The 19,556-nt window shown below is 34.9% G+C and overlaps 1 protein-coding gene across 2 annotated transcripts in view; it reads left to right on the top strand.

Annotated features, from left to right (window-relative positions):
• Positions 1-19,556, top strand: part of LOC149070130 (carbonic anhydrase-related protein 10-like) — a 98,909-nt gene that overhangs the window by 32,413 nt on the left and 46,940 nt on the right. For both annotated transcript variants that reach the window (XM_089249745.1, XM_089249744.1), the window contains exon 2: positions 3,772-3,819. In XM_089249745.1, the coding sequence (XP_089105871.1) occupies positions 3,772-3,819 (48 nt within the window). The remainder of the gene's footprint in view (positions 1-3,771; positions 3,820-19,556) is intronic.

Here is a 19,556-nt window from a genome sequence, read left to right as displayed (position 1 = left end):
TGAACATGTTGCAATTCGATTAGTCTAACATTATCCACGAAAAGGTGGAAACATGACAGCATCGAGAGTATTGAAATTGTGTGCATTTATGAAATCCAAATCGACAAGCTTGGTTGGGACCCTTCGAAAAGACCGTCGTGAGGTGCCTCCAACTGCGAAAACAGGAAAGCAAGATCTATACTCGTCCATCGTATTCAAAACTGGGACTGATATCACGCTGACATCCTATCAGGGAAAACAGAATAAAAATGTTCTATATATAGTTCTCTCTCTCTCTCTCTCTCTCTCTGAGTTCACTTAATACTGATGTAACTTTCAACGGAAATGAAAAAAAAGACCCCAGAAACATTTGTCTACTATAACGAAACTAAATATGGAGTCGACATCGTGAATCAAATGGTGCGATTATACACAACCAATGCCATTACCGACGACCCTGGATTGAAAAAAAAAAACCATGATAGTTCGTCCATTGATAATTCATGATAATTCATACATGCATTTTATCATGATATCGGGGTTCAATTATACATATATTTATCATTCATCACACATACTACACTCATTTGGATTTTTTTTTCATATTTATCCAATTCACCGATTCCACTGGCTTGTTATGCATAGTCACAGATAAATGCAATAAATGTCAAGCATTTATCAAATTCAGCAACGATGCTTGGTTATGCATAACTTATATACTTATAACTTATCACATATTACTTATATGTATAATCTCCGGTAAAAGTGAAATTTTTTTTAGTATTTATCAAATGTAACAACGACGCTCCGGTATTAGGCATATACCCCCTGGTAAAAGTATAAATTTAACAAAATTACCAAGACAATTGGTAAGGATGCATAATAACCAGTTATTATGTATAATTTACCGTAACATATTCTATGAATTGGAAGAAATGGTTCGCGGACCGGTAGGAGACTTCCAAACGCCGTCACAGGTCCTCGGACCCATTGCTGAAGAACACTGGACTCATGATTATTTGGTGATTTATTTGGTGAAGAGAGCAAAATTTCTAATAAAACGTACACTTGGCATTGTGGTACTACCCAAAAACATCATGTTTTAAAATCATTCTCTTGGAATTCTATAGTATCGTTCGTACAAGGAATATATTATATCATAATGATAATTATCTGAGTGCAACAATAAGCTGTAATGAGCGACTAAATAAAAAGTAGTTTATAGCGCATTTATATGCATCATAACAGTTTTACTTGTGTTTTCATTTCAAAAATGAAACTAAACAATATATTGGATTCAACTTGCAATTAAAAAGAAGTGAAAATATTTCCTACTTCATCATAATTCATCACAAATATTAGTTATTAAATTTATTCAGAACTGCCAGTTTTTCCGATAAAATACTTATTATAAATCACAAAAAATAGAGTTTCTGAGTGAATCGATTATAACATCCACAAACAAATATCATTGATTCATTAAAAACGCATTTAGAAAAGATCAGTTTTAAACTCCAGTGGGAAAAAAAGGAATTAAATAAGAGAAAAATACTCTGGATGTTGACCTATTATCATAATCATAATTCAATAGAGTCGTATAATCAATTGGAATTACTCGAAACCAAATGAATTAATGATTATTTTCCTTCTCTTTTAATCGTATTTCCATATCTGAGAATCTGTCTCTCTTTTGTGTTCTTTCGATTTCTTTAATGTCCCTTTCTTAAAAAAAAAGAAGAGAAATTTCCTATAGGAATCCATCATGAAATTCATCAATTCGAATATCGGAGAACAATGTTTGAAACAATAGGGAAAAAGAGAGTAAAAAAATCCCCTTTATTTTTCCCTTTGTTTCTCTTCTTCTGTCCTTTTGAGTCTGAATTTCTTGAAATTTCTGTCGTCATCGTATTTATTGTTCTTAAAGTTGATAGCGTTTTGATGTTCTTTGTCCTTGTCGTGCCTCGTATTGGCTTATGGAATATGATTAAGTGAGGGGAATTAATTCACATTCGATCGCTTTGTGAAATCCAATGAAATGTAAATTGACTGATGTGGGAAAATAAAGAAGAAAGTTCCAGAAATGGAATATTCCTTAGAAACACATTTCTGGAACTTCCGCGTGCGCAGTCAGCAGCTGAGAAATATTTATAATTCAACGAAAAAATGTGTCACGATACATAACTTGGAAATATTATTTATTATGGAAAGCATGAAAACTGCACTCGATTTGTTGACTTTGTTATCTCAGTCCACTGTCATGGGAAGACTTTATACTGAAGGGTGAACCCTTAAATGTACCATTTTTTTAAACAAGTATCAGCAAAATTAATGATTTATGGTTGTAGTATCAGCAATACGAGTTTAAAACTGATTGGCACCATATGCATAATCACGGATTCAGTGGTCAACTTGAGTCGAAATTGTTTCAGTTCTTGATTTGTCCAGAAATGTGTCAAATGTATTCCATTTCAAAACAAAAGTCGGTAAATATAATGTCAAATGCATTTTTATGATATGTGTTGTTCTCATTCCAATTACCTTAATATTTTTATATTTTGCTTTGCGACAAAACGTGTTTGTATTCGCCCTTTCAAGTTGAGAAACGACAGAAAACAATCTCCTACCAATATTTGATTTATGATTATTGTGGAATGGAACACTGGCATTGCTTAAGAGTATTTTGGCCATGTAATAGTAGTTTGTTTAGACAATATATAGTAGCTAGGTGATAATTAGGGTTGGAGATCGATTAAAATTTTTTATAGGTTAATCAAAAAATTTTAATCGATTAATTGACCGATTAATCGAATTTTTATCGAATATTTTCAAATGATATTCATTTATAGCACACGTAGTGTTGGTAACTATATAATACTAATCGATGCTATAAAAACATATTCCATTCATTTCACGCATCTATCCGCTGAATGGGTGTAAACAAATATAGAAATAGATTAAGAAATAGAGGCCACCCTCTTGTAGCTATTTTAACCCATTAGCTGCCACTATCCCCCCATCTGGGGATTTTGCAATTTTACGTGCTTTACGTTTACAACTTTTTGTGCATATATGTAATTTATCCGGCCAAAAAACTTAAAAAAAACAAATTTGGTAGTTAATGGGTTAATATCGTCCCCCTTTTACCAGAAACATGAATGTGCAAATTTCTAGAACTTTGAAAAAGGCTTTTGAACGGTTACCCTATGCAAGTTGTTCCCTTAAAAATTTTTGTAAAATGTGTTTCAATAGGGGGATACGCATTTGTGTTTCTGGCACCACTTAGAAAGCAAAATAAGTGACCTACCAGCTGATAAACCCAGAAAGTGAAAATTAGCACATTAATGTCTCTGGCATAAGGGGAACGATATGCTGAGCATTATATCCTGGAATTTCTTAACTAGAATGTTTCATCGTTGTTTTTAGTCATTGATTTTAGATATCGTTGAATTAACTAGTGTTTTCCCGTGATGAAAACTTTAAAATTATTGGTTAAGTTATTTTCAAATACGACCACTTCTCTGAAATTTTATGAATAGGAACATAATTTAAGACATTCAATCGGTTTAGATAAATAAATCAAGTTAAACTAGAAACTTTTGATAAAGTTTTAATCGAATTTTGATCGAATTAATCGCGCGATTATCAACTGATCGATTAATCGATTAATCGGACCAAAGATACGGCACCAAAGATAATAATGCATGTATGATTAATTATTATGTAGAATTAATTATTGTACAGTTGATATTTTGTGTAGTTATCAATAATTTTCGTTTCCCTTTTCTATCAAAGGCACTGATGGAAGCTGGGAAGAATGGTGGACGTACGAAGGTATTTCTGGTAAGCTTCCGTAATTATTCCGGCCTATAGACCGAATTGTTCATAAATTACTCGTTTTTATAGTAATGATAAAATAAATTGCTGAAATCATTCTTTTGTCTTGTATCGCATCCTTACGACAAAATTAGTAACCATATTTAGAAAGAATGGCTAAAATAACATTTTTCCCACGATGTGCCACCTAATTTTTAACCAATAGCAAATTCTTCAAACGCACATGAATCGATCATGTTTGTTCAGATCGTGTCATGATTGGGGAAATTTTTCCGCGGAACACTATGGATTCAGAATTATTAACCACCAAAATTTATCCGAACAAAGCTTCGAATCGATACCTTACGAAAACACTTCTCTCTACTTCACCTTTGTTACACCTTTATCCTATGAAAATTATATTATGTTTAGTAACAACTCCATAGTATGGAATATAATTGTATTGAAAGGTTAATCGAGAGAAAGAAGGGAGATTTTAATTGTTATTACATAAAATAATATTTAGATAAAGATGTCTCTAGCCTATAAATACATCGACAAAAATAAGAAATCAGTGAGACACGCTTTGATTATTTATACAGGGTGTCCTGTAAGTGCTGATGCGGCCTTTATCTCATCAACCATCAATCGTAGAGGTATAATTCCAATTTAAAAAATGTTCATAAAGGCGTTCAAAAAACTACCCTATACCGGCTTTGATAGGGAAATTACAGCGTGTCACAAAATAAGAAATCTAAATTTTTAAATGGCCTCTCTTCCCTCTTCTTCCAGTTAGAATGTTGTTGCCCTGTATCTCCTGAGGCCAACAGAAAAAGTTTATTATTTCTAAGTGCAATATTCTCTAATTGAGATATTCGGATTCAATAACCGGAGAAAAGTTATGAAAATATCTGGAAAAACAAACGGACAATATCCCTTTCCCCTCACTTATACTGAACTTTCCCGATTTTTGAATTCAAATACCTCAGTGAACATTGCACTTAGAAACATGGAATTTTTTGTTTGAAAACGAGAGACGTGGTAACAACTTTCAAATTGTAATTTAGGGGACAGGGAGACCATATAAAAATTTAGATTTTTTTTTAATTTTGTTACACACTGTATCTTAACTTTCAAAAACTGTTACAGGGTAATTTCTGAACTCTTTTTGAGCATTTTTTAAATTGGAAACCTTCTACGACGAACTATTGATGTGTGTGTGTGAAGATAAAGGCCGCATTAAAACTTACAGGACACCCTGTACATGTTTTTATCATTTTCTATGTACAATGTTCAATATAAATATCCCTAACACAAATACGACACACAGTTGTGATCAATAACAAAAGAATAATCTTTGTAAGATGGACATAACTTTTATGCCATTTTTGCAGATAGAGTACATACTATACAATGCTTAGCGAAACAATTCGATTCAATTCATACACGATTACACGAGTTCCCTTCACTAAATAATATACAAAATTATAAATGAGTGAAAAATAATAGGACTGGAACATAATTAGTTTTAAAAAAGAATATGTTGAAACACACATGGTTCACGTGAATTTTACGATGATTATCTCAGGTTTTTTTTTCAACTCTTTCAGTTTAATATATGAAACATTTCCTTTTCCTACATTTGGATTTTTAATGAACAATTCACGCTAGAAATTTTGAACTAATTAAATTTTGCCATGTTGCGCTGTAATTACTATAATTCATAGCCAGTTCCTCGAGTAATTTTATTTTATGAACTACACAACGAAGGGGAATTATTCTTGGGAATCGCTCTGATTACGGCGGATTCTTCACGGTGATACATGTTTTCTGTGTGTTTATTTGAGCGATTAATTTCCACCATTGTTGTTTTTTTTTACATTTTTATTTTTATAAAATTATATCGGAGAGATAAATAATCATAATCTTCGATATTTTTTAATCTCTGCAATCGAAATATGGTTATCATATTTCATTTTGACTTTATCACTATCTATTCAATTATAATATGAATGATTTGGTACCCTTAATCGAATATACGTCACATATCTCTTTTTTTTTAGTTTATTTAGAAATCGAATAAATTTTAGTTATGATTGTTTAAATTCGTTTGTGTGTATTAACTAATTTAATTTACAAGCACATGGGTTGTTTATGCAATTAGTCTTTTAATAGTGTCGGAATATTCCAAGTTTTTTTTTTTTCTTTTCTGAAGATAGAATTCCGATTAATTTCAATGTGTATATAAATTATACATAGTTAATGAATAAAACTTCGTTTAATACTTCGTACTGATTGACGACATGACATATACAAATAAATACAAATACAATACTACAACAGGCAAAGTGCCCAACGAGATTGTAAAGAAAAAGTTGCCCATAACAAATATGGTTGTCATATACTTCAAAATTACAGCAAGACTAATAGAAAGGCAATTACAAAAACTATAAATATTAAATATGCATGGTGAAATATTATATAGTGCCCATAAATAATACTTATGGTTGTCTTATTCTGAGTATAGATAGCTTCTCGATTTACCTCAACATGCTTATTGTATTTCTTTTCAAACCTGTCGATTGTGTTAGCATTTACTACATCCGGGAGTAAGCTATTATATTTATTAACAACCCTATTAGAGAAAAACTCTCTGCGACACCATAACCTAGAACTGTCCCCCACCAACCGATATTGGTGTCCCCTTGTAAAAGCAGTCGATTGACGGTATAACAATAATTCATGGTATATCCTATCAATCCCGTTAAAACCTTTGAACATTTCGATCATGTTTTCCCGAGACACCTGCGTTCATCTAATGTGAACATATACAAAATAAGTCTGTCTTCCAGCCCCGTATGCCAATAAGAACACGCGTAGCTCTTCTCTGCACCCGTTCAACCAAGCCTATGTCCATCTGTAGGTATGGTCTCCAAACCCTTACAGCATACTCCAGTCCAGGTCGAACTAAGACCTGCAAAAGCGGAAGAATGACTTTAGGAGAACGCGAAGAGACCTTTCTGAAAATGAAACCGAACATTCTATTCGCTTTTTAAACCACCGCTGAATAATGTTCAGAAAACTTAAGCCGCTCATGAATGAGAATTCCCAAATCGGTCACCCTAATTGGATCCGGGATAGTGATACCATTCAATTCGTAAGAGAAACGCGGGTTGTTCGAGCCAAAATGAGCTACCATGTACTTGTCAACGCGAAACTTCCTGCTCCATTCATTCGCCCATGTTTCAGTCCTGTTCAAGTGGGTCTGGAACAACTCTCTATCTTTGATTCCCGACTACCCCCCCCCCCCTTAGCTTCACGTCATCTGCGAATTTGCTAACAATCCCATCGATATCCTGTCGAGTTTATCAATAAAAAGTGAAAAAGGTATGGGACCAAGGACACTTCCTTGAGGGACTCCACTTGTGCACCTGTCCAATTAGAGAATTCTCTTAACCACGATTCTGTCCAATTCAGCAAATTGCCCCAAATCCCAATATCGTGTAAACGCCTAAAGAGTTAACCATGTTGGACCCGATTGAATGTCTTCTGGAAACCAACTACATTTTTTGCCCTTAACCAAAGCCTTCGTCACGTGATCATAGAAGCAAAGGAGGTTGGTCACACATGACTTCCCCTTCCTGAACCCGAGCTCATTATCACTTCAGCAATTGCTTTTTGATAATATTTCCAAAATTTTCGAGAAGGAGCTCGTCAAACTCACTGGACGATAATTGAACACAGCCTCTCTACTACCCTTTTTAAATATAGGAACAACATTAGCAACCTTCTCATCTCTTGGGACGATGCCCTCAACAACACTTCTCCTGTAAATCTGCTCGACTAGCCCAATAATTTATTAGCACATTCCCTGAGGACAGCGGGATAGATATCATCTTTTTCTGGTGCTTTGCGTGCACATACATTTTTTTAGTAGATTTAGGACCTCCACGTCTCCCACTTGAATATCGTTGATGATTTTATGACCCCACGCTACACCCGTTCATTGAATAGCATATTCTCTATTAAAAACAGACGTGATAAAGTCATTGAAAGCACTAGACATGCCTACATTGCTCTCCACCCTAGACCATCCTATCGAGGGGGGGAGGACTGTCCTCTTGCATCCATTATTGACGTATCTGAAAAATGATTTTGGGTCAATGTTATCTGCCAACCTAGATTCAACTTCCTTTTTACTATCCCTTATTGCTTCCTTCAGCACTCTCCTTTTATCAGAAAACAATGACAGGTCATCTCATCCACTTTTATACAATCTGAACAGTCTTTTCAAGATAAAGGTTACGCTGGTTATTCGTGAACCATACGGAGTGCGATGTACAAACACGGTTTTTTCGAACAAACGGTATGACGTCGTGAGAAACAGAGAACAGCTTCGTACTAAATTCTTCCCACTCACCTATCACCCCGACTGATTCCAGAACTTCCGCTAACCATTCTCTGAAAAATCAAAGTTAGTTTTCTCCGAAAACAAGGAACCAGTCTTTTGTTATCAACCTTACTCGAAATAATTTACAGAAATAACTAATGACAACGATTATCATTGGAACAAAACTCGTCCTAAACCGAAACATGTTCAACAAGTTCCTCGAAACTAAAAAGTGAATTAAACGCACAATCTAAAAAGATAAAGAAACAACCGCAAAGTATGACCCAAAAAATAAAAATCACGCTAAATAAAACTCACGAGAACGAGAAAAAACACAAAATGGCGCACCGACGCGACAGATAATCCTTCGGTAATCGCTCGGCAACAATGGTCGGCGAACAGAGCGCAATAAAAACACGTCCGATCCTTACCGTGGCCAAGACGAGTATGTATTATATTCATTAAAAAAGAAGTCGTAGTGATTTCGGATTGGCATAGTTTTGAGATAATAAATAATGAAAAGCAACAAATAAAACATATATTCCCAATACTTGAAAAATGACAAGAATATACGTTTTAGGTAGGTCCCAGTATACGACTTGTTTCAAAAAAACAAACTGCGGAAAAAGGGAAAATTCTACAATCGATTTTGAAATTAAAATAAATCACAGAGTGCCCCATAAAGTCTTAAATAGTTCAAAAACGTGATATATTGAAGGAAGTCGTTATATTTGAATGTGGTTTGCAAAAAAAGTTATTCTCATAAAGGGAGACTTTTCATGTACGGAAGAAAAATTAGCTCAAATTTCTGGACACTAGAATTACCGGATCAGTCCTTTTAATTGCTATTGCAAAAATTCACGATACTGCTGTGGAAGTTGTTAAATTTTTAGATTAAATCAACTGCTTTGAAATATTGTCCTATTAGGGTTTTAAAGGGGGTCTCAACCCCGTAAATTATGTTAATTGTTTTGGAATTTACATTGCGTATTATTCATTTATTTCAAAGTTTCGGAATGTGAATTGTTTCACGACAATCAAGTGGGAGCGCTGTAGCCCAGGTCGTAAAGATACTCGCGTAAAGTACCAAAGGATGTTTAGAAGTGTCACGAGTTCGATACCCGGTTCGCTCTTGTCAGCAAAACTTTCCTGAAACAGGGGTACAATAGAAACTGCGACACGACCAGAGAAAAGATTGCTACCGGAGGGAGTCCCACATCGAGGAGTTAGCGCACCGACCTTTTGGTGAGTATAATAACAAGCATGACATTCGGCATTGAATTGTAGGTCCCAGTCTAATTAGCCACAGCGCAACTGTCTCGTACTTCAGTCTAATTAGCCACAGCGCAACTGTCTGGTACTTCAGTCTAATTAGCCACAGCGCAACTGTCTGGTACTTCAGTCTAATTAGCCACAGCGCAACTGTCTGGTACTTCAGTCTAATTAGCCACAGCGCAACAATCTGGTACTTCAGTATAATTAGCCCTCGTGTGCAAAAAATGATGAAATCACAATCAAGTGACTCTCCCTCCATCCGATAAGGCAAAACAATCAAGTGCCAATACGCATCTGGATGTGTGATTTCAGCATAAAAATTTTTATCTAATTTTACTCCTCGAAATTGTAGGTAATTTTGTTCAATAGAGATATTTCTCTGTTTCCCATTAAAAATGTTATCCGTATCACAAATATAGCCATTAAAATTTGAGGAGGAGTGAAATTACTATCCAGATAACAATACGCTGCAAGGAAGGATTATTTTATCTGCTTCTATAATGTAGTGGTAGCGCACTCATCCGCCATCTTAGAAGACGTGGGTTCCCCGTGGAGGCAGAGCTGAATTTTCGGTATCAAAAATAAGGAGTTCCTAATGACAGCCAGTTTTCTGTGTATTTTGTGTGTGTTCGTAAATTTTCCACATCAATTCCAACAACAAGAAACATAATACAGAGAATCGATCTTAAAAAACAATATGTTGATATTTATCAGTATTTCAGTCAACGCCGCTTATTATATAATGATGGATAATGCCATCATTCGGGTATTTTTATCACTTTCCCAAAGAACGGAACGGACCGATATCATAACATGGGAGAAAAAACACTTTTTTCACCAAAATGTTATTTTTTTTACTTTTTGCTCATTCTGATGCTGAATTTTAAAAAACTTTATTTTTTCTATAAGCTATTGTTGTCATTTTGCAAGACAATGTCAGCAGGCATCTTTCGCACTCCCTTATTGACAAACATTTCTGTACTTTAATGTAGTAATCAGCCCATATTATTCGCTCTAATCCATGTACGTGTAGAGCTGCTTTTGCAATGACCTTCCTATAGTAAAGGCAGAGGTATGACGAGAAAAAAGCTCTTTCCTTTGGGACCATTCAAGTATTACGTAAGCAGATTTTCAGCCATTTTTGACCCCCCCCCCCGTCAGCAAAAGCAAGCAAAACACTGACCCCCCTCCCCCCGTCAGCAGCTTAGAGTATTTCATATCTTCAAAAAGGGGTGGTTGATGACGTAAGCAACCTTCAAACCTCCCTCCCCCTTTGTCATCAAAAGTCAGCAAATCCGAAACACCCTCCCGAATTCATCAAATAGGAGTTAATTATACGAGACATATGTATCGAGGTGTGTTCGAAAAAAAGCATTAAGTCAAAGTTCGTTATATATGGTTTAGACTCTGGCTTACTATTACGGTCATCTAAAATCTAAATGCTATCACTGCAATAGGAACGATTTATCATATTTACCAATACGGACTGGTGATTATGCATAATAACCGGTAGCTGTGATGAATTTAGTACGATTCATCAAATTTATCAATGACGCTTGGGTATTTTGCTGGTAGAAGCGAGATATTTATTAAACATAACTGGCTTTTTTGGATTCACCACGTTATAGATAGATAGATACATAGAATCGCTCACACACACACACAACCCTGGACTGATGCAAAGCAACTTACTTCTGTAACCTCAAAAGAGGCAGGGTTGTTTCGGAAAAAGTTAGCAAAGATTTATAGCAGTGGAACCCCCTTGCCCCGTGCTCGCAAGTATCACCTCGTTATATATAAAACGTGATAAATCACATTTTCTCGACAACAAACCAAGAATTTTAACTTTGAGAAAAATCAAATTGCATTAATAAAAACTAATGTCCATACTCCGATTTTATTCACACTACTGAGCAAGTAGAAAAATAATGTTATACGAATGGGGGGAATAAACCAACCAAAAAAAAAAACAATCCAGTTTTTAACAATTATATTTTTGAAACTGCTGGCAACTTTTCACTCTTTTTTTATTCAACCCAGATAACACTGTAAAATCCATAAATAACAACCACATCTTTCTTCGCTTTTCAGTGACGTAATTCTGATCGTAACCGATGAGAGTAACCGCATGTTAAAATCCTACGCATAGTATGGAACAATGCGTCCCGTTCAACCAAACGGTATGCATGGTCACCACACTCGCAAACGGTATGCATGGTCACCACACCTGCAAACGGTATGCATGGTCACCACACTTGCAAACGGTATGCATGGTCACCACACTTGCAAACGGTATGCATGGTCACCACACTTGCAAACGGAAAGGCAATAGTTAAACCTCGAGTCCTAATGTGATCGCATTCAGCGGCGTTGACCGTATTAGCCTCATTTCGACAAATCGTATGAAATTGAATGTTCTGAAAGATAAAAATATATATCATAAAATTCTTCATCGCAAACCCATATACATAGTAAAATAAGTGATTTACCAACACGGTATATTGTAAGAATTCGGTAGTATAAGCTACACCTACATTTCTCATCCAACGTAGTGCGTTTCCGTAAAAGTTTCATCAAACTCCGGAAACCGAAAACAAAGATAAATCCCGAACCGGATTCCAAGAGAAAAGCCAAAGAAACGTTATTTGATATCCAGTAAAACTTTAAATAAGGATCTCATTGATAAGCAATTCTTCTTCTCGGTTCAGGTTTTTTCTCCCCTTCAGATGAAATAAAATAGTTTGTTTTGGTTTTTCATTCCACACGCTACAATTTTTGGTGCAAGGAGTAGCAGCGGACTTGATAAAAGTATAATAATAGTCTTAAAACCCGTTTTTCTGATACTATGCAAAATAAGTCGAGAAATGGGAATCCAGTTTACTCTTCTTTTTTTTTTTTTCTTGTTATCTGAAGAATTTGGTTTTTTTTTCTTTCCTACAACACACTGTTTATTTTATTTTTTCGTGTAAGTTTATACAGGAACTTGGAAAACATTGACTTGATGTCGCACGGAATAGAAAATGTAAAGGGACGCGAAATAGCGGTTTTATTTAATTTACGTCTGATCTGTATACCGCAGACACCACTGCAATTGAATAAAGAACAGGCGAAAAACCTTGTGCTTCGACTGTGTTTATTTTTTATTTTTTGTTATTTTATTCACTTTATTCAAATAAAAATGGGGGAAAGAAATATCCCTTGAACGAATGTAGAATAATAATAGTAATAATACTAAAAACATAAATAAGTTTTGCATTTTTTTTTTATACGAAAACGTTTACTTATGGAAATATGGAATAAACAGGAAACTGCATGTTTCAAAGAATATAAGAATTATTATTTTTTTCTATATTCCCTTTTTTCTAAACAAAAATAAAAAAGAATTTAGTCTGTAAAATGTATTTTCTTTTAAAATTTGTTTCGATATATTTTTCAGCCGGAAAAAAATAAATATTCATGCGTGTGTGGAAAACAAATCGCTTGTAGTAAACGAAAATGCCAATTTTATATGATTGAAAATTAAATGGAGGCTTTCACTTTCCTCCGTCTGGCAGTATACAGTAGTTAGAGAGCTAGCTAACTTCTCACTGCGAAGTCTGAGTTCGAATCTATGCTCGGGCATGAATGTCTACTACCAATGTCTACGGATTCCCTGCACGGGTAATACAGATGTCTTCGGAATATGCGAGGATCTCGTTAATAATAATAAACAAATTATGAATTATTTTAAGTTTATAGAGAATGAAATACATTGTGCGAAAGTTCTGTGTGATTATTTAGATCAGTTGTGGCCAACTTCTTGCTTTTCGCGGGCCAGCATAATGGTCAGCTATAGTGTCGCGGGCCGCATCAGTGTAGAAGTCACCCCATTATTAATTGAATTAATTAGTTGGTTATTAAATTAATTTTGTCACTGGAAATAAAATGTTTGTAAATCAAAAAATCTGCTGCTGAAACCGATAATGATCACAAATTTAATTTTTTTCACGGTACTTTTACCTTGTAGCGGGTCGCATGCGGCCCACGAAGTAAATAAAAATTATCACATTTACCAGTGGCTATGCATATACCCACCCCAAGGGTTGGTAGATGGTAAACGGGGTAAATCGTACTATATGACAGAATATACATGATGATTCATACATGTATTGAATCATTATATCGGGAACAATAGTAAAATTTGTTTACATTATATCGGGGTTCGACTGCTTTCTTTGCACATACCAGACTCGTTTGGAATTCTTTTCTTACTCATCAAATTCACTAATTCCACCATGGTCCACAGGAATTATTATCCATGGTCCCAGATAATTGATATAAATTTCAAGTATTTATCAAATTTAGTAACGGCACTTGGTTATTATGCATAATCGCAAGTAAAAGTGGTAATGTTTTCAGTATCTATAAAATTTACAAACGACGCTTGGGTATTATGCACAATCTCCGGTAAAAGTGATGAATTTATGAAACTTACCAAGACGATTGGTACGTATATATAATAGCCGGCTATTAAGTATAATAACTGATTAATGTTATTTATTGCAATAAGTAGAACATTAATTAATGTAATAAGTATAACATAAGTATATATAGATTTTATAATCTGAATCTATTGTATGAAAGACAATGGGATCAAGTAAAATACTGTGGTTATATTGTTTTGGGATTGATTCAACTTTTTGAGGCAACATTTGAAAACTTGGTTATTCTTCGGCTCTTTGGAGCTACGGTAAAAAAAAAAAAAATTTAAAAGATAACATTATGATGTTTCATCTGCAGCTGTGGTACGAATCTTCAAGGAAACGGACGAAACCTTCCAGTATATTTCTCGATTCCAACCAGGGACTTCAAAGCCAGGAGAATGATCGAGCCGGCAAATTTCGACAATGTCACCAATCGTGAGATTATCCACGTGTCCTTGAATTTGAAGTTAGAAAGAATGGTTAAAAAAATTGATTTTCTATTATAAATAGTTAAAAAAAAAATCTTTGCAAGTACTTTGATTGATGTTCAATCTATTTTTCCCCTCCTAAAAAAAAGTTAAAGCGAATTAGGTAGATAAACAGTGTATAATCGAATAATTACGTATCTCCATAATTACCTAAAAGTTATTTAAAATCCCCCCTCCCCATCTAGAGGCGGCGGCGGTCATCCATAGGGTCATATCAACACTGCACAGAGGTGATAATACTGAGAAAGAGAGGGAGAAGAAAAATATAATTTATTAATTATTTAATCTAGTAAAATATTAATTAAAAGTAACAAAAAGAGTAAAAAAAAGACATAATATCTTCTTCGAAAAATTTCAAACAATTTTCTTTGGTTGGTCGTCATTGAAATCCCAAGGGATCACTGGGCGGAATATAAATTAGTCTCTAAATTACCTCGAAGCCTCTCTTAATCGTTCACTGGGAGGAGCGTTCATTGAATCTAAAACTCTAAAAGTTCTCTTCTGGATCGCTTTTAAGCACTGGGAAAGCGAGTACTCACTGACAAAAGACCATCCATCTATTTATCTTGGGCGTCGGCCCCCTTGCGATAATTTCTCGTCTAAGTGATAAATTGTACAGCGTAAGGATAGCGAATGCGCAAAATGATCAAATGATCTCCGTTTTTCCTTCACCGGTGTATAATCACCCCCATAGTCCGGACGATCTGATTCGAAAATTAGCCGCGACCCTCGATGAGTCACTCTAGGTATAAGACCATGAATGTTCTGATGATAAATCTATTTACTAAGATTTTTTTTCCGTCTTCTATTATTTTCCTAGGTACTTGTATTAGTTAGCTTTCTTGGAAATGGTATTTTGTGGGATATATCATATGTGGATTGAGGAACAAAAAATATGTTTTCGTATTTGGATATCATTTCGTATATTACGGAGGGCTTAATGGAAATGGTGCACGATCTTGGCTTCTGATGATTTCGTACGGGAAAAATTCTCCTTCCTTTAAGAAACAACTGAAAATTTTCTATTCATTTAATGCACTCATTTTTGTTTTCTGTCAAATACCGCGTGTTGGCTCCCAAGGAAATGTCCGAGGCTTGAAATCAATGTATTCCGGGCTTTTTCTAACGATTTCAAAAACAAAATTTATTCGAACTGAGAATTAGAATATGCGTAGCATTAATAATAGTAAGGTCTACGCATATAGCCTTCACTATTATAGCCTCAATACGAATATTGAACTCCGCCATTTCTCAATCAATTCTCCTCCTCTCTGTTACTGTTCGAATTAGTGTTCTCAAACAGTCGCTCGTTACTCGAGCACAAAGTCACGATACATCTTTTCCTTTTCAGCAACTGCTCACTAGCTTTCTACACGTGTTTCCTCGAAAATAGGACCTACCCCTGAAAATATGCCCCAGAATGATTTTTCAGGATGCTCCTAATACAAGCCCTACCCGTCTATGAGACGCATTTAGTATGTCGTTGCAATTATCAAATAAAAATATAAATAAATGATATCATTGAAATAAGTAATAAAGTTATAATATAAATTAAAATTAAATTTTAGTTGACACCCAAGCAAGACTCCTTGGACGAGAGGTGAACGCCTACGTGAACAGATGAATTTGAGACTTCGACAAAATTTAAAAAGTTCTTTTATAAAACTTAAAAATTTAATCAAAAAGCGTATTGGTTACATCCAAGCAAACGTAACCGAATAGGCTTATTGGTCGTTTATTTTTTCTGTCAAATTTTGTAAAGGATCTTTCATCAAACTTTTATAGTTTAATCCGGGCGATAAGTAAACAACTGATACAGCTCAACGCCGAGGAACGAATGAAGCGGCGAGTATTTCTGATGGGAATAGACACGTTGCCTCGTTTGATCCTGAAAATCTAAACTGAACTTCTTTATTGTGAACGACGACACCCGAAAAAACGTTCTATGAAGTTGCAATTTTTTGTCGATTTTTGTGTAACCGTTTTTCAAAAATGTCTTCAAAAAGACAGAGTTATTCTACCAAAATAAAAGCCTTAGCGAGTTTTTTTTTCAGGATGCTCCTAATACCCCGAAAATGCATTTTTTGAAGCAAAAATTAATATAAGGCCGGGTCTTGTTTTTGGGGAAACACGGTACTATAGATATTTTTATACAATTTAACACGAGCATTTAAGATTTTACTTGTTGATTATTTTTTTCTCTCTAATTTTAACTTCAACAACATGATACTTTTTGAAAAATCACCAAAATATACCCACATTTACAGATTTCGGCGACAATTTATTTTGTCCAAAATATCCTGTTTGTTGATATTATCCTTTATCTGCAGGATATTTAATGACGAGCGCCAAGCGCTGAGAGACCGGTGAAGTGAAAAATCAAATTGCTGCCAAGACCTACTGAAATTTCTTTGAACTCAGATTTCAGTGATGCATTGCAAACAAACGACTGAATTTTTCCGGAAGTCGATGACTAATGGATGAAATGCATGTCTGCGTAATGAACTTGTAAATGAAACGCATGCCCGCTTTTTTCAGTACTACTAAAGTGCGCCATTATCCCGAACGTTACAAATGTTAGAACGGTTGCACGCTGGAATAATTTCACCGGGCTGGCGTCCGCGCCCTTTATTCACTGTCTCGCAGATTTGCATACGGTTTCTTTTTCTTCCCCAGGTTACATTTGCATTCATGAAATTTTCTCCCGTTAATTTCAACAGCAATGCCGTTTTAACGTTTGCGGAGCGGCCGTTTCGAAACGCGCGTTTCATGTTAGACCATGAATTCTTTGATGGTAATTGTTTGTATTAGTGTGTACTACCTTTTAAAGTTTTTCCCATTTTTTCTGAATCACCCTGTATGTGAATCGTTTGTTGCCGGTTTCATGTGTTTCAAAACAGCCCTGGATACCTCAATCTGAGAATATTGACAGCCATCAACACATAAAAATTCTGGCACAGCACAGTCAACTGCAATAAGTATAAATTTTAACTCCGGTGGATTATGATGTAGGTCGTCCAAGATGACCCTGCGTATGGAGAGGGTACCTTCCCCTCATTTATTTTGAACGAATTGTTTCAGTCTAACACGATCTTAGTTAAATACGGCAAGTTCTCGGTTTGTGACCAAAAATTAACAAATTAGTTTTAACAAATGAGTTTCGAAAATAATAGTGTTTGTTTGATTTTGCTTTCCGCTAATGGGGAGTGAAATTCATTAAAGCTTATTCCGCGGGATCACACAAAAGTGTCTGTTATGGGAGGTTTCACTGTGAAACGGAAACCTTTTTGAAATGAAATATTATTTCTGTCTTTTGATATTTCGTACAATTTTAACTGCATAATGCAATCGAAAAAAAACGTGGGATAATACAAACAAAGATTCCAGGTTTGAACCGACAATCAGCGACAAGACAAAATAGAGATTGGTGGTAGGCATGCTCTCTGGCACTACTCACAAAACAATGTACACCTCTCCTTATAGTACAAGTAAATCTGTTACAGAGAATAGAAAAATAAAATAAAAAACCAGAATGTATATGCGTATGCCATCTATATGTCGTTTCAAGAAAATTCATATTATAAAGGAAAATAATTCGGATCATCACAGGATGATTGAGCTGGCTATTACGTGATCTATGGAATATGGGAATATTCTGAGTGTGAATGTATTTTATTCCATACATCCTTGAACAAAGAGACACATCCAATGAAACCTCTAGTAGGACAGCCTGTACTTTATACCTATCTCCGATATGTGACACTAGTTTCCGTACTTCAGGTTTGCGACACTATTGTGTTATTCGATGACGTTCAACTGGAGATTAAATCCTCATCACTAGCAACTTTGAGTTTGACGATCAAAGTTTCCGTGACGATCAAAAATTGTGCTGATTTATAAAACCTACCCACGTCGAAACACGATAGATACGCTTCGTAAATTTCAAACCACAGTAGACAATGGAGAATTTACATCATTAAGCGCACGTTAGCGTCATGTGCATCCTCCCTTATTATTTATAAGGGAGATTATAAATGTATGACCTTACATTTCGATTAAAGATTATACAAGAAAAACTGGAGTCAAAGACAGAAGGAATTTATCTAGACTCGATTCAGAAATACAGGGTGTTTCAAAAAGAATCATCCGATTTAAAAAGACATCATAACTATTCAGCTTTTAATCCGTTTTGATCGCATGATGTATAGATAGAAAGAAGGAAGTCTCGAGTATCGCGCAGTTGCCGACATGTAAGTGCGAGTCCGTAACAACTGCCCAACGTGCTTTTCGTCGACAATACCCTGGTGTTGAACTTGGTGTAAAGGGAAATCCCATTGCCGTCCCCACATGTCAGACGAAAATCTGGAGCGCATCCGACAGAGTTTCACACGTTATCCACAGATATCCACTCGCAGTAGATGCAAACATGCTCGCAAACGTTTGGGACGAATTTGACTACCTTATAGACATATGCCGTGTATCCGCAGGTAGACATATTGAGCACCTTTAATTTGGTTTGTAAAAAGAAAACGTTATGGTTAGCCATATAATATAAAAATAATCTTAAGTGTCTGTTCAATATGTTTCGTAGTATACGCATTTCAAATCGGATGATTCTTTTTGAAAAACCCTGTACATTGAATTCAGGGTAATTGTTTCATTACCTGAATCTCCATGATCTTCAATTAAAAAAATAATAATCATGGTACACAACTATGTCTATTGATTATGTCTACTTTTCTGATTAATGCAAAGCCTTCGCTTTCAACACTAATTATTCGAATGATCATGAACATCCAGAAATTTTCCTTTAATATAAATTTTATATTTAAAAAAATCTCTAGTCACTTAAATATAATTTTCTTATTAAAAATAAATAATTAAAACGATATTTTACTTAAAATCACGTCTATATACAAAGTTCAAAAAATTCGCCGGTATCATTAATCTTAATCAATAGGAAATCCTACACACGTATAGCAAACTGACGTGCATTCATATAGAGAAATTAATTAAAGTTCTTGCCACAGTTGAATGAAATTAGTATCATCAATATGTATTTAGATTCATTCAATGAGCTAAATTTATCAATTCCAATGGGGGGTTTTCCCCCAGTAATTTTACATCTACGTTTTCTAAATAAGCGGG

The sequence above is a fragment of the Pholcus phalangioides genome, unplaced genomic scaffold (assembly GCF_987345545.1).
Source record: "Pholcus phalangioides strain wild (caught in Gottingen) unplaced genomic scaffold, Ppha-v1.0 ptg000022l_1, whole genome shotgun sequence".
Taxonomy (NCBI): Eukaryota; Metazoa; Arthropoda; class Arachnida; order Araneae; family Pholcidae; genus Pholcus; species Pholcus phalangioides.
This window is presented reverse-complemented; position numbering and strand designations above follow the sequence as displayed.